This window comes from Triticum dicoccoides, chromosome 5B (assembly GCF_002162155.2).
Source record: "Triticum dicoccoides isolate Atlit2015 ecotype Zavitan chromosome 5B, WEW_v2.0, whole genome shotgun sequence".
Lineage (NCBI taxonomy): Eukaryota > Viridiplantae > Streptophyta > Magnoliopsida > Poales > Poaceae > Triticum > Triticum dicoccoides.
The window spans coordinates 647,012,873-647,026,866 of record NC_041389.1 but is presented as its reverse complement, the minus strand read 5'-3'; the positions used below and the strand labels follow the sequence as shown (position 1 = coordinate 647,026,866).

Below are 13,994 nucleotides of genomic sequence, written 5' to 3'. Positions count from 1 at the left end.
ATTAAGACAAACTAGTGGGAGCGAGGCGGGTGACGGTCAAAGGTTGTCTCGCTTCTCAGTGAGAACGAATGCTTAATCTATGAATGAAATAGTGCTAGTGATTTTTAGCTGTATATTTTGACAAATCGCAGTGTTACAAGGTTGACAAATGGCAATGTTACTAGATCAACAAATGTCAATCTTTCCAGTTTGACAAATGGCAACATACCCAATATGACAGAGGCAAATCTTATCAAATCGTTTGTACGTGCTTGCACACGGGTCATCCAAAACAATCGTTTGCATTGAAGGGATGTACAAATCTGATAAACCACAAGTATAGGGGATCGCAACGGTTTTCGTGGGTTGAGTATTCAACCCAAATTTATTGATTCGACACAAGGGGAGCCAAAGAATATTCTCAAGTATTAGCAGTTGAGTTGTCAATTCAACCACACCTGAAAGACTTAATATCCGCGGCAAAGTATTTAGTAGCAAAGTAGTATGGAAGTAACGGTAACGGTGGCAAGAGTAACAGTAGCAGTTTTGTAGCAATCGTAACAGTGACAACGGAGAAGTAACGTAACAAAGATCAATATGTGAAAAGCTCATAGGCAATGGATCAATGATGGATAATTATGTCGGATGCAATTCATCATGCAACAGTTATAACATAGGGTGACACATAACTAGCTCCAGTTTATCTCTACTTCTAATGGAGCAGTTGATGAATAGTCTTCGCTGGGTTTTTTTCGTCCCTCCCCACCCCACGCTCCACCAGAAAAAACTCGAGTGACCCCATATGCCCTATCCCTAAGGGCATCTCCAGCCGCGCCCCCAGGAAGGCCTTCCCAGGCATTTTTATCGCGCCGGCGCCGAAAAAACGGCCGAGTCGCGCCCCCAGGAGCCCGATTTTCGCCGGCTTGGGCCGAAAACAGCGCCGGCGGACCCAGCCCGAACCCGGCGCGCTGGGGGGCGCCCGCGGGCGCCCGGCGAACTGTTTTGGCGCGAAAAAGCCGCGGGCCCGCCGCGTCAGCGACACGGCTCTCTTCTCGGCCCTTCGTCGTCCTCATCGCCTCGTTCCCAGCGGCGAATCAATGCCAAAGTTGCCACGCGCTGCCGCGCTGGTCAGTCTGCACCATTGATGCCTCACGGGCGGCGCAGTGAAGACCGGACGACGCGCGTCCCTCGCCCTCCCTCGCCCGCCACGCGTACACACGGTGGCACGCGCGCCTCGGCCTATATATGACACGCCCCGGCGCACTCGGCGACTCACACTCTCCCGCCGTCGTCGTTCCTCCCTCTCCTCTCCTCTCTTTCGCCGTCTCCAGTTCACACCCATGGCCGAGCGCTTCCCAGGCGACGGCGCGGCGGCGAACGGCTTCGGCCGCTGCCATCTTCATGAAGACGAGGCTCGCTTTCTTTACGAGGCCGAGTACCCGGTCCCGCCGGACATGCGGGTGCCGGGGGCGTGGAGGATCATCGCGGGCGGCGTGCCGGTGCCCCCGGTACCCACCGGCGCGGCGCGGCGTGCGGAGATCGCACGCATCCGCGCGAACATGCCGCGTGCGGCAAGGGAGGGGCCACGGCACGTCCCCGACAGCCCGCTCTGGGACCCTTACTTCCGTCGCCGTCAGGCCCGGCAGCTCGAGGCCACCAACGGCGTCGTGCCCTCCGGCAGGCTCAACGCCACCGGCCGGCGTCGGTGGTGGGGCGTGCCCGGGCGCACGTTGGAGGCCGTCCTCGAGTACATCGAGGGAGGCAACACGCCGCGCCTCGAGTACCCCGCTCCCCCTTCCTTCTCACGCCGCCGGGGAAGCTCCTGGACCCCGAGGCGCATGGAGACCGGGGGATCCTCCTCCTCGTCCGGCAGCTCGCCTTGCCTCCGCCCCGTCAAGCCGGAGCCCTAGAGCACGCCGGTCAGCGCGCGCACCCGCAGCTCCGGCGTCCGCATCGGCGCCAACGCCTCTCCACCCACCGGCCGCTTCGTCCTCGTCGAGCCCAAGCCAGAGCCCGGCTTCCCCGCGGAGTACGAGGAGATAGCCCGACGCGGCTTCTCCGACGAGGACGCCATGCGGTGGGCGCGGGACGACTACCTCCGCGACGAGATGGTCCGGCAGCGCCGGGCCCTGGAGGAGATTGCCGCCCGCAAGCGTTGGCGCGAGGACGAGCACGGCGTCGTGGTCCTCGACAGCGACGACGACGACGCCCCCGGACCGTCCAACCCGCCGCGCCAACCGGGAAAGGGATGCAGCAGGGACGACGGAGGCGTAGGCGGGGGCGGCGACGACGACGACGACGATGACGACGACGGCGGTGACTACATGCGGTTCTACAGCCTCCTCGGCATGTAGAACCGCGTGGGCAGGCGGCGAGGCGGGCGGCGAGGGAGACGGCGGGGTAGCCCGCGGTAGTTTTTTTTTCTTTTTTTTGTAAAATATGTTTAAGTTTGAACGAACTCGCCGATGTTTGTGTTAAATTTGAGTCGTTTTTGCGCCGTGTTTGACTTTTTTGACTAACCGTGGGCGCCGCGACTGGGGGGCATCACGCCCCCAGTGCGCGGTTTAGCGCGGGTGCGCCTCCAGGGGGTGATTTTTTGCCCCCTCCTGAGGGGCCAACGGCTGAAGATGCCCTAACCCGCTCTCGTCTCCCTCGAACGCAGCCGGCCACCGAATCGATCCCATCTCCGATCTCCCTGCCGCCGACTCTTCTTAGCCGCCGCCCACGTACGAGTTCGTACGTTGCCACCGCCGCCGTCCGAGGGGAGACGCCGCCGCCGCGTCTCCAGGGCAGGGCGGCTTGAATCCCTGTTGTTGGGATCGCCCCCGCCAAACTCCGTGCCATGGCGAGATCCAGCAGGCCATGGCGGCGATCAGCGCCGGGACAGGACCAGGAGGCCGCCGGCGTCTCCCTGATCCATGACCCCGACGCCATGGAGCTGCTCGTCAAGGTCCGATCCCCTTCCCTTCCCATCCCTAGCGTCAAGGTCTTTAATTCCCTTCCCTGATGCCATTTGATTTGATTCGTACCTCGGGCGCCATGGCCGAGCATCCATATATCTATCCATCCCCAATTCAATTCAGTTCATCAGCACTCGTACATCTCAACCCAACCGAATTGAATCTTGCTGTAGGTTGGACGCGCGGTTGCTGCTGGAGCGGCTGCGGAACTAGAGGCTGGTCTTCGTGGGGGACTCGCTGAACCGATACCAGTGGGAGTCGATGGTGTGCCTGGTGTCGTCGGTGATCCCGTCGCGCGACCAAAAGTCCCTGGCCAAGTTCATGGGGCCCAACGGCTCTCTCAACGTGTTCACGACGGCGGAGTACAACGCGACGGTGGAGTTCTACTGGGCGCCGTTCCTGGTGAGCTCCAACTCGGACGACACGCAGGTGCACAGCGTGGCGGACCGTGTTATCGCCTGGCGTTCCATCGCCAAGCATGCCCGGCACTGGCACGCCGCCCACTTCCTCGTCTTCAACACCTACGTCTGGTGGCTCAACAACTTTGAGATGAAAGTGCTGTGAGTCCTCCGTCCTCCGTCCTCCCTCCATTGCTTGCTTGGTTCATTGGGTGAATCGGTGTGAGTGATGAATATGATGATGATTGATAGGGATTCTTGCTGGTTGCAGGAAGAATCCTCGGGCGTTGCCGGTCAAGTACATGCTGGTGGACCAGCCGGTGGCGTACAAGGAGGTGCTCAAGATGTGGGCAAACTAGGTGGACCGCGGCGGAGGAGACGAGAGAAGACCACGGTCTTCTTCTCCCCCCTTTCCGACCCGAAACCCATATCTATCCATCCGAATGAAAGAAGACCGCAGGCGGAGGAGAGGAGACGCGGTTGAGGTAAGAGGAGTCAAATCCCCAACCTGCTCCTTCCCACGCGCCGCCGACCCACCCGCAGCATTCTTTCCGGTGTTCCAGGTAACTAAATCCACCTACGGTCTACCCGTACCTTTTTTGGGGGATTTTTTTGAACTGTTTTGGGGATTTCGATTTAGGGGCGATGTTGACATGATTGTTCGAGCTGGGGGAATGGCTTCTTGTGCGCTCAGTTTGTTGTCGTCTGCAGGGGAAACATCAGCAAGATGGTGGTGCGAGTCTTGGTCTGAAGATATCACATCTCAACTTTTCTTTCTCCGCAGGCACCCGGAGTCGCGCGGCGACCTCACCGTCCTCCTCTTCCACATCGTCCTCGACTGCAAGTTCGTCACCTCTCAACGAGACAGGCAAAGCCAAGCTCATCGGCCTCTCAGTTCAGAGCAACGTCCAGGCAAGCCGTTCGTCCTGTTTCCTCTCTTTGTCATAGTTGTTCTTCCGTGCGAATGGTGCTATGATGATGATTGCCTATTTGCTTTGGCGTGGGTTCATCAGGTGGAGGAGCAGAAGAAGCTCGACGTGCTCTCTGATGAGGTGTTGGTCAATGCCCTTGTCAGCAGCGGCCGCATCGTATGAATTTTCTCTCATCTCGGTTCTTTTTATTTTTTAACAAGATCATTGGTTCCATTCTGTTTTGTGACACCGCTCTGCGAACGACCTCATATATGCAATGTGTTCTTGTGTCCAAGGAGGACGAGGAGGCTTCATTCGTGGATCGAAAGCACCATGGGAAGCGTGTAAAAAACTTCCACTATATATGCCCTGCTCACAAACTTGATATGGTTGAGCAATTTTACTTCTGTTGTTTCTGATGAAATGTGTGGCTCATCAGAGCTATTCCACAATTTTGTCCTCACTTATACCTTTTTACACTTTATATGTGTAGCTTCTTTCAATTTTTTAAGACATTGTTTTTGTTTTTTAAGTCTTCATGTGTGCAAAATTACTTCTGCGGTGAGACGACATCTGGTGAACTTGACGAGTACTTCCTGATGGTTGATGTCCTGGAGAACTATCGACTTCTGTAGAAGAAAAAAACTAGAGTATCTTCGGGCTATATCCCTGTTTGATCTATAAATGTTCGGCAAAATCACTTTTCTTAAGATCACAGTTTTAGTACTCTCCTTGAGGGTGATTTATTGCTCTTTGCATTGAAGTTTTTAGAGTAATGGCATTTTATCTCTACATTGCTAGCAAAGTGAGGTGCCAGAGATAAATGAAACTCCATGCCAGTGGTGCTGCCTTGATAATAATACATCCAGAAGAAAGACATAAGCTCCTCTGTTCTAATAGCACTTTATTCTTATGAAATCTGGTTTTGAGCATTTTATTACGGAGGGCAGCAGGGTTTGTTCAAGGATCAGATGTTACTCGTGCTTCTGAATGCCATGTTTCAGAGCTGATAGCACACGCTTCAGAAATACAATTGTAGATGATGCGAATAACTTAAGTTTTCTTCAAGCATCAGTACACTGTATGCACTATGAAACAGATTAGTTTATATTCATGCTGAATATAAACAAAATAGGATACATTTAGCTATTATTACTTACAGAAAAAAGCTGCATGAAAGCAATTATATGGAGTTTCAAATAGGAAAGAAATCACAAAAGATCAGTTTTTCCCTTTCCTTTTTAAGCAGCTTTCGTTTCTTGTACCACATTGCAAAGTAGGGGAACTCTGACTATAACCAAATAGTACTTTGCTCTTTTTTTTTTGTGTATTCTAAACCGTACACTTGTCCATGCATATGAATTTCATTAATTTTAAATACCAATACTGGTTTTGAAAAGACTGGTTCATATAATATGCTTAATTATGTTTTGGTTTTTCTGTACCAAGGAATGATCCTGGTGAGTGGTTAAAATATTTGTTGGCACATGTGGCTGTGTTAGTGAGAGGTCAATATGCAGCCTTTTCCACTAATTAGCTTGATTTTGATAAGTTCAGATTCTGAGAAGGAAAAGAAAGCCTTCAGGGGCAGAGTATTCAGGAGGACACCAATCCAAACCCATGTCTGAGGCAGCTTGAAAGAAGGTTTGCTGCAGGGAAGAGATGGAAAGAGCGAAATAGAGATGGCAGGGGCGTGATCTGTTGTAGGTATCAAGTGAAGTAATCCTTCCTTCCCTGCTGTTTGTTTTCGCAAGTCTGTTTTGCACAACTCTGTTTGCAGTGCGTGCAGTAACTTACCGATTGCGTTTTGAGGGTTTTAGGTGTCAAATATGACCGAACCATTAAAATAAAAGTTGTATATCTTTTCAAGACCTTTCCAACGAATGTTTATTTCCAATTTTTCTTCAGGTATTCTAGGAGATTTGCCTATCTGAAATTACTGTTAGTTTTCGTCAGACTGCAGTTTCAGTCATGACTTCCTATTTTGCGGGCGGTTTAAAGTAACTTCAAGGCTGAATCTGTCCATGGGGCTATGGATGTATTTTAAGTATTTGGTGTGAGATTTCCATGGATAATTTATTCTCAATTTTTCGCTGAGTATAGTGAAAGATACAACCTTCTGAATGTGAGATCTTCCTGAAATTCTTTCGCCTCGTTAATTCTGCGTTTTTTAGCAGTGCAGCTGGTCCATGTTGTACCATCAGAGTCATCGATCTTTGACAGAATGTAATGCATGAGCAGTATAGTATTCTCTCATATTATGTGAACCCTCAGATACCTTTCCATGAGACTGAAACCAACTGTTTCCCAAATTCTTATGTGTTTGTGTATATGATGGTACATAAGTGAGTTTCACCATTATTGGTCTATTTCTTGATGTTTTTTTCCAAGGATATTCGATTGTTGAGTTAATTGTCAGTGATGCCATCACACTGAGTTGCCGTTAAACTGTAAAAGTTACGTTTTTTTGTTTACCAATGCAATTATTTTAATTATTATAGAACATCTGATTGACGATGTGGTTTGTATTACTGGAGTGAGCTTTTTTATGGAATGGACTACATGTTAAAGCAGAACCAGTGTAAGCTGATATTCTTCATGTTGTCCTTCAAGATAATATGTCATATGTTATAAATATTTCGTGGTCACCTAGTATTGGAATCTGACATTTCGCATGGTGGTGAATTACTAAATGCATGCCAAGGCAGTTCCATACAAAATCAATTTCCTATAAATTAAAATAAATGCATTGCTGATTTATTAATACAAATACACCACCAATAAGGCTCTCTCTTGGGCAATGAGGTGTCTTCTCGACATATGTTAAGATGAGGACCTCCAGTTCGCAGTTCCTGCGCGTGCTGCAGGGTGAGCCTGCATCTCTAGCTCGGTAGCTCCAGCTCCTGCTTGATCAAACATCATTCGTAACATTTACCATATCACTATGTTTAAGAGGTGAAATATTTACATGAATAAAATACATTGTAACTTATACGTGTGGCAACGCACGTGCATTCATTTGTTGGCCCGTGGCAACGCATGTGCTTCAAGGTGATATTTGTCACAACGGTCATAGGTCGCATCTGAAATACATGTTGTTTGATCATTGTTTTTAATGTTTAAGCTTCGTGTTTCATGGCAATGCATGGCCATCCACCTATTACTATAAGAGGGCTATACAAATTATTCCCAAGTTTGTTGTAAGCGGTGGTTTATCATATGGTCTAGGTTTTAAGTGATCAGGTTCTTTCCTATATCCAACGAGAAAACTTAGGGCCTTATTATGGTTACTTCGGATATTTTCTTATTTGCTATACTCATGGATGAAATACAAGATTATTTTTAGCTATCCAACAACCGAGATGCATAGGGCCTTTGGATATATTTTCATGCCCGCCACGGTTTGCCTCATGCAAGTGGAGGCACCATAGCCCTCGCTGGTTGTGTGAGGAAACATCGATGGATCTATGATGGTAGGGGGTAATGGCAGGAGGAGAAAACACAGAAGTATTTGGAGCAGACTAAACACATAGGAGGATTTTGGAGTAGGGTGACGACATAGTGGGACGGTCACGCAATGACCAAAGAGCTTAAGCACTAGGGCTCGTCAAATAAGAAATGGATGACAATGATGCAACATTGTTGTGTGATCGTTCTATGTATATTTGAGGTGCATAAGAAGTCTTAGGGAGGTGAAGTGATGGAGACACATCTTTGATGGAGATGAAAGAAGAGCCCGTGTGGAGGCTGGAAGCAAACATAACATTATTCATAATCAACTTCTGAATAAACACATGGTGGAAAGAATGTTTACATATCCATATGTGGCCCGGACAGAGAAGGTGATGGACAAAAGGTTGGATGAAAAAGAGCAGCTAAAGGTGTGCGTGGTGTTTGTCAGAAATAGAGAGAAGAACGTGTACTTGTGTTTGCAGCATGGTTGAACATTCTGTGCAATGTGCTTTTTCGTATCAAGGAAAATGAGCATTGTTTACACATTCATTTTTGGCCCGTGGCAACGCACGGGCAGTCTACTAGTCAATGTAATGTAGGCATGTATTCATCTCAAAAAAATGTAGGCATGCATTCCGAATATAGTCATACATGCTTATGGAAAAGAACTTGCATGACATCTTTTGTCCTACCCTCCCGTGGCAGCGGTGTCCTATTGGAAACTAAGGGATATTAAGGCCTCCTTTTAATAGAGTACCAGACCAAAGCATTAGCACTTAGTGAATACACGAACTCCTCAAACTACGATCATCATTGGGAAGTGTCCCGACTATTGTCACTCCGGGGTTTGCCGAATCATAACACGTAGTAGGTGACTATTGACTTGCAAGATAGGATCAAGAAATCACGTATATTCATGAAAACATAATAGGTTCAGATCTGAAATCATGGCACCCGGGCCCTAGTGACAAGGATTAGGCATGGCAAAGTCATAGAAACATCAATCTTAGAACATAATGGATACTAGGGATCAAACCCTAACAAAACTAACTCGATTACATGGTAAATCTCATCCAACTCATCACCCTCCAGCAAGCCTACGATGGGATTACTCACGCACGGCGGTGAGCATCATGAAATTGGTGATCGAGGATGGTTGATGATGACGATGGCGACGGATTCCCCTCTACGAAGCCCCGAACAGACTCCAGATCAGCCCTCCCGAGGAAGATTAGGGCTTGGCGGTGGCTCCATATCGTAAAATGCGATGAATCCTTCTCTCTGATTTTTTTCTCCTCGAACGTGAATATATGGAGTGGGAGTTGAGCTCAGTGGAGTTCCAGGGGGCCCACGAGGCAGGGGGCGCGCCCCAGGGGGGTGGGCGCGTCCTGCACCTTCGTGGACAGCGTGTGGGCCCCCTTACGTTGATTCTTTCACCAATATTTTTTTATTAATTCCAAAAAGTATCTCCGTGGAGTTTCAGGTCATTCCGAGAACTTTTATTTCTGCACAAAAATAACACCATGGCAATTCTGCTGAAAACAGCGTCAGTCCGGGTTAGTTACATTCAAACCATGCAAGTTAGAGTCCAAAACAAGGGCAAAAGTGTTTGGAAAAGTAGATACATTGGATACATATCAAAATCCTTCGTTGAACAGCTCGCACGCTTCCCGGTGAGCCTACGCATTGAAGGACAACTTGCACGCCTCTCGGTTAGCCTACTCCATGATAGCATGCCAAGTTTCATGAATTTTAGATGTGTTTTGGATTTACTAGAATTTTAACACAACACTCCTGTTGTTCTATGTTGACACTAGAGAAAAAATTGAAAGCAATAACATGCAACGGATATCGTTTCGTCCCCAAAGGTGGCAAGTTCCCTACCGAAACCATCAGGCTTGTTGTGAGAAGCTCTGGTTTGTGAGAATCTTATACCCAAACCTGCCCCAACTGGGACAAAAGTTTTACCACGACATGTTGATGCCGCTCCATAATAGCATGCCAAGTTTCATAAATTTCAGACGAGTTTCGGATTTACTAGAATTTAAAAACCAGGTATCTCAATGTTTGCGGCCGAGTGACAGTGGCAGGGTGTTTGTCATTCATTCCCATTTCTTGCATGGGACCTAAGCATGCAATCAAGGACACGGATTTGAATTTTCAACCAATTTATATGCATTAGAGCATGTGCCTGCAGTTTAAATTTTAATTATGCATATAAATGTATAGAAAACTCAGTTAATGTATAAAAATATGCAAACGAACCCCGAAAAAAATCCTAAAACTAACATAGCACTCATGTTGTTCTATGTTGACACTAGAAAAAAATTGAAATCAAGAAGAGGCAATGGATATTGTTTCGTCCAGAAAGGTGAAACGTTCCCTACCATAACCACGAGGCTTGCTGTGAGAAGCTCTGGTTTGTGAGAAGCTTATATACCCCAACCTGCCCCAGATGGGACAATATTTTTACCACTGCATGTTGATGCCGTTCCATGCTAGCGTGTCAAGTTTCATAAATATCCAACGCATTTTTGATTTACTAGAATTTAAAAACCATGTATCTCAATGTTAGCGGCCGCGCGACGGTGGCAAGGTGTTTGACATTCATTCTCATTTATTGCATGGGACTTAAGCATGTAACCAAGGACACGCATTTCAATTTGAACCAATTTATATGCACTGGAGCATATGCATGTAGTTCAAATTTGAATTATGCACATGAATGCATAGAAAACTCAATTAATGTATAAAAATGTCCAAGCAAACCCGAAAATCCCAAAAAATGACACATCGCTGGTGTTGTTCTATGTTGACACGAGAAAATTTTTGAAAGTAAGAAGAGGCAACAAATATCGTTTGTCCCCCAAGGTGGCACATTCCCTATCGAAACCATCAGGCTTGTTATGAGAGAAGCTCCGGTTTACGAGAAGCTTATATCCAAACTTTGCCTCAAATGGGAAAATATTTTTACCCCGGCATGTCGATGCCGTTCCATGATATCATGTCAAGTTTCATGAATTTCAGCTGAGTTTTCAATTTACTATAATTTTAAAACTATGTATCTCAATGTTAGCGGCCGAGCGACAGTGTCAAGGTATTTGACATTCATTCTCATTTCTTGCATGTGACCTAAGCTTGCAACCAAGGATAAACATTTGATGTTTCAACCCGGTTTCATGGACTGGAGCATGCGCATGTAGTTCAATTTTGAATTATGCACATAAATGCCTAGAAAACTCAGTTAACGTATAAAAATGTCCAAACGATCCCCGAAAAAAATCCAAAAATTGCACAACACTCCTGTTTTTCTATGTTGACACGAGAAAAAAATTGAAATTAAGAAGAGGCAACAGATATCGTTTCGTCACCCAAGGTGGCACGTTCCCTACCAAAACCATCCGGCTTGTTGTGAGAGAAGCTCTGGTTTGTGAGAAGCTTATACCATAACCTGCCCCAAATGGGACAATATTTTTTTACCCCATCATGTTGACAAGATTCATGAATTTCAAACGGGTTTTGTATTTACTAGAATTACAAAAGCAAGCACCTCAATGTTTGCCGGAGAGCCACGGTGCCATGGTGTTCGAAATTCATCCCCATTTCTTGCATGGGACATAAGCATAAACCCATGGACACATATATGATTTTACAACCCATGTTAGTGCACCCGAGCATGTGCATGTAGTTTAATTTTGAATTCTGCACCTGAAATGCCTAGAATGTATACAAATGTCCAAACGACCCCTGAATTATTCCAATTTTTTCGACGACACACCTTTAGTTGCATGTTCACTACAGATAAAAGTTCTAGAAATTCAAACACAACCCATTGCAGCTGTGACCCCATTATGTAACTAAAATCAAGATGAAAAATCAAGTAGATCGCACACAGTTTATTATCACAACCGTGTGAGTTGCAATACATAATATCCTGGAGCACCGTCGGTGTATAGTACACTTATGGCTTACGCGAGAAGGTGCGTCAGCTACAGTCCACAGCTGGCGTGTCAAGCACACTAGCTCGCTCCCCAAAATACTCCCGCCTCAGCATCCCTCACAATCTCAAAAATATCTTCTCGCCCTTGATCCACATTTTCAGTAGCTCCGCCTTGTTACTCCCGCCTAGTAAAATTTTCAATTGTCGTGGTATTTCCTCAAACACCACCTTAACCACACCCCCTCCACACACTCCCCAAAACCTCTGCTCACAGACAGACACCACCCCCGAAACCATTGGTAGGTCGCCGCCATCGCCGCCGCCTCCATCCTCAACCTCTATCTGTGTGCCGAGGAGCTCGAGGATCCAATGGCCCAAGAGAGGTTTATCGCGGCCTCTTTGCCCGACGTCAGCGAGGTGGCTGTCAAGGTGTCCCCGACGTCCTCCGTGGCTTTTTATCAATCCGCCGTCTCCGGTCCCCCGATCCGCCCGCCGCCACGCCCCTACGCCGGTTCGAGGACTTTCCCGTCCTCCCTCGGACACTGCAGCTGACGAGGTCCTACCTCGGGGTCTGGCAGCGGCGGTGGGGGACGTGGGTCGCCGAGATTACAGATCGGGAGACCCACACCTGCCGGTGGCTAGGTACCTTCCACACGGTCGAGCTCGCGGCCATGGAGTACGACCGCTGGCAGGTCGGCTACTACGGCGCGGTGGCTAGGCTCAATTTCCCCTTTGGCACACGTCCGGTCCACCTTGTTCCATCAGAGCCAGGGGTGGTGATCTCGGCTATGGCGCGGGAGGACCGCGAGGCGTGGTAGCGCCTCGAGGTCGAGGCTGCCGACGAGGCGTACATGCAAGAGCTCCACCGGCAGCACCCGGAGCCCGTTGATCAAATTGAAGTTTACAACATTAAGTTTAAGGGATCGACTAGAAATTGCCAAAAAATGCTGGAGTATATATATCCACTAAAGGTTTATTCCTTTAACTTTTAAAGGATCGGCTAGAGATGGCCTTATGCCTTGTTTATTTCAGTTCTTCACAATGTGATACTCTATATGTTCAACTATTTTCCATGCAGTTCAATTTCATCAATAACAGTTTCAACAATACCACTATGGATTATGATATTTTGTTGTTGTTAAGGATATTGCAGTTAACATGCCTTTTTGTTTTTTTAACAATAACTAGTGTACTTTAGACCTGCACAATACCCGTTTGAATGATTATTTGCTTATTTTTAAATGTTATGCCTGATGCAGTTAACACACCTTTCCACTTCTTGTTTTTCTTAACTAGTGTGCTTAAGCTTGCACACTAAAGCTATGATTTGTAGATTATGTTGTCTATCATGGATATATTTGGTTGATGTTTAGCTTGTTGTGCTTAACATGCCTTTATATGTACTCATACAGGAAAATATTGAGAACAGTGTTGTTTTCCATCAAGGTTAGTTTCATCGCGTTGCTTATATGTACTTCACTGTTTAGGATATCGGTAGGTGGTACCATTTAGCCTGGGGGCTGATAAGGGATTAATCATCGAATAGGACATTTCACTGAATATATCTATAACCCATTTATAAGTAGGTTAACTAGGGGAAAACTCAAAACGGTGCCCGGGCTCATCTGCTCCCTCTCAGCAAACAATTTTAAAAAAATACTAGAAAAATTCAAAAAATTCCAAATTTTTTTGTGGTGGTAGATAATTTGACGCGTGAGGTGCGCCCCAAAATTCAACTCATTTGGACATATGAGCAGCTCTCGTCAGAAAAGATAAATCGGGTCAAAACAGTGCGTGAATAGTATACATTTTTACAGACCCTGATTTTGTCTTTTTTGCCGAGAGCTGCTCAGATGCTCAAATGAGTTGAATTTTGGGGCGCACCTTACGCGTCAAATTATCTACCACCACAAAAAAATTGGAATTTTTTGAATTTTTCTAGTATTTTTTTTGAATTTTTTTCTAAGCGTGGGTGCAGATGAGCCCGGGTGCAGATTAGCCGCACTCGTTAACTAGGGTCATATTTAATATATCTGAGGCTACATAGCAACATGCATTGTACTGAATGACTAAATATGCAATCTCAGGCTACATAGCAACAAGGAAGAGCGTTACCTTAATGTTCTGATGATGTCTAGATATACATGCAATAAAATCTTATATAATGGGATGGAGGGAGTGTTGTACTACATAATTTTGCAATTGTTGTTTAGCTTCTAATATTAACTTGGTGCTTTTAGGTAGATATGTCATGGCCAAAGCCACACTTCGACCCTTTCTGCGTATGGGGCAATGAGATATTCATGAACCAGCATCAAGTGAGGAAACTGATAAAGATTGTTATTAAAATGGG

General features: G+C 46.8%; 1 protein-coding gene and 1 long non-coding RNA gene across 2 annotated transcripts; both read left to right on the top strand.

The window, feature by feature from the left end:
- The first annotated feature begins 2,619 nt into the window (after positions 1-2,619).
- LOC119306495 (protein ESKIMO 1-like) lies at positions 2,620-4,244 on the top strand. The gene is made up of 4 exons (XM_037582697.1): positions 2,620-2,929; positions 3,113-3,499; positions 3,609-3,900; positions 4,122-4,244. Exons 2-3 carry the CDS (start codon positions 3,201-3,203, stop codon positions 3,694-3,696), a joined length of 387 nt encoding a protein of 128 aa, XP_037438594.1. The 5' UTR covers positions 2,620-2,929; positions 3,113-3,200; the 3' UTR covers positions 3,697-3,900; positions 4,122-4,244.
- Positions 4,245-4,348: 104 nt separating this feature from the next.
- Positions 4,349-6,566, top strand: LOC119306494. Its single transcript, XR_005148965.1, has 2 exons — positions 4,349-4,425; positions 4,545-6,566. It is a non-coding gene; the product is annotated as an uncharacterized LOC119306494 (long non-coding RNA).
- Positions 6,567-13,994: the final 7,428 nt, after the last annotated feature.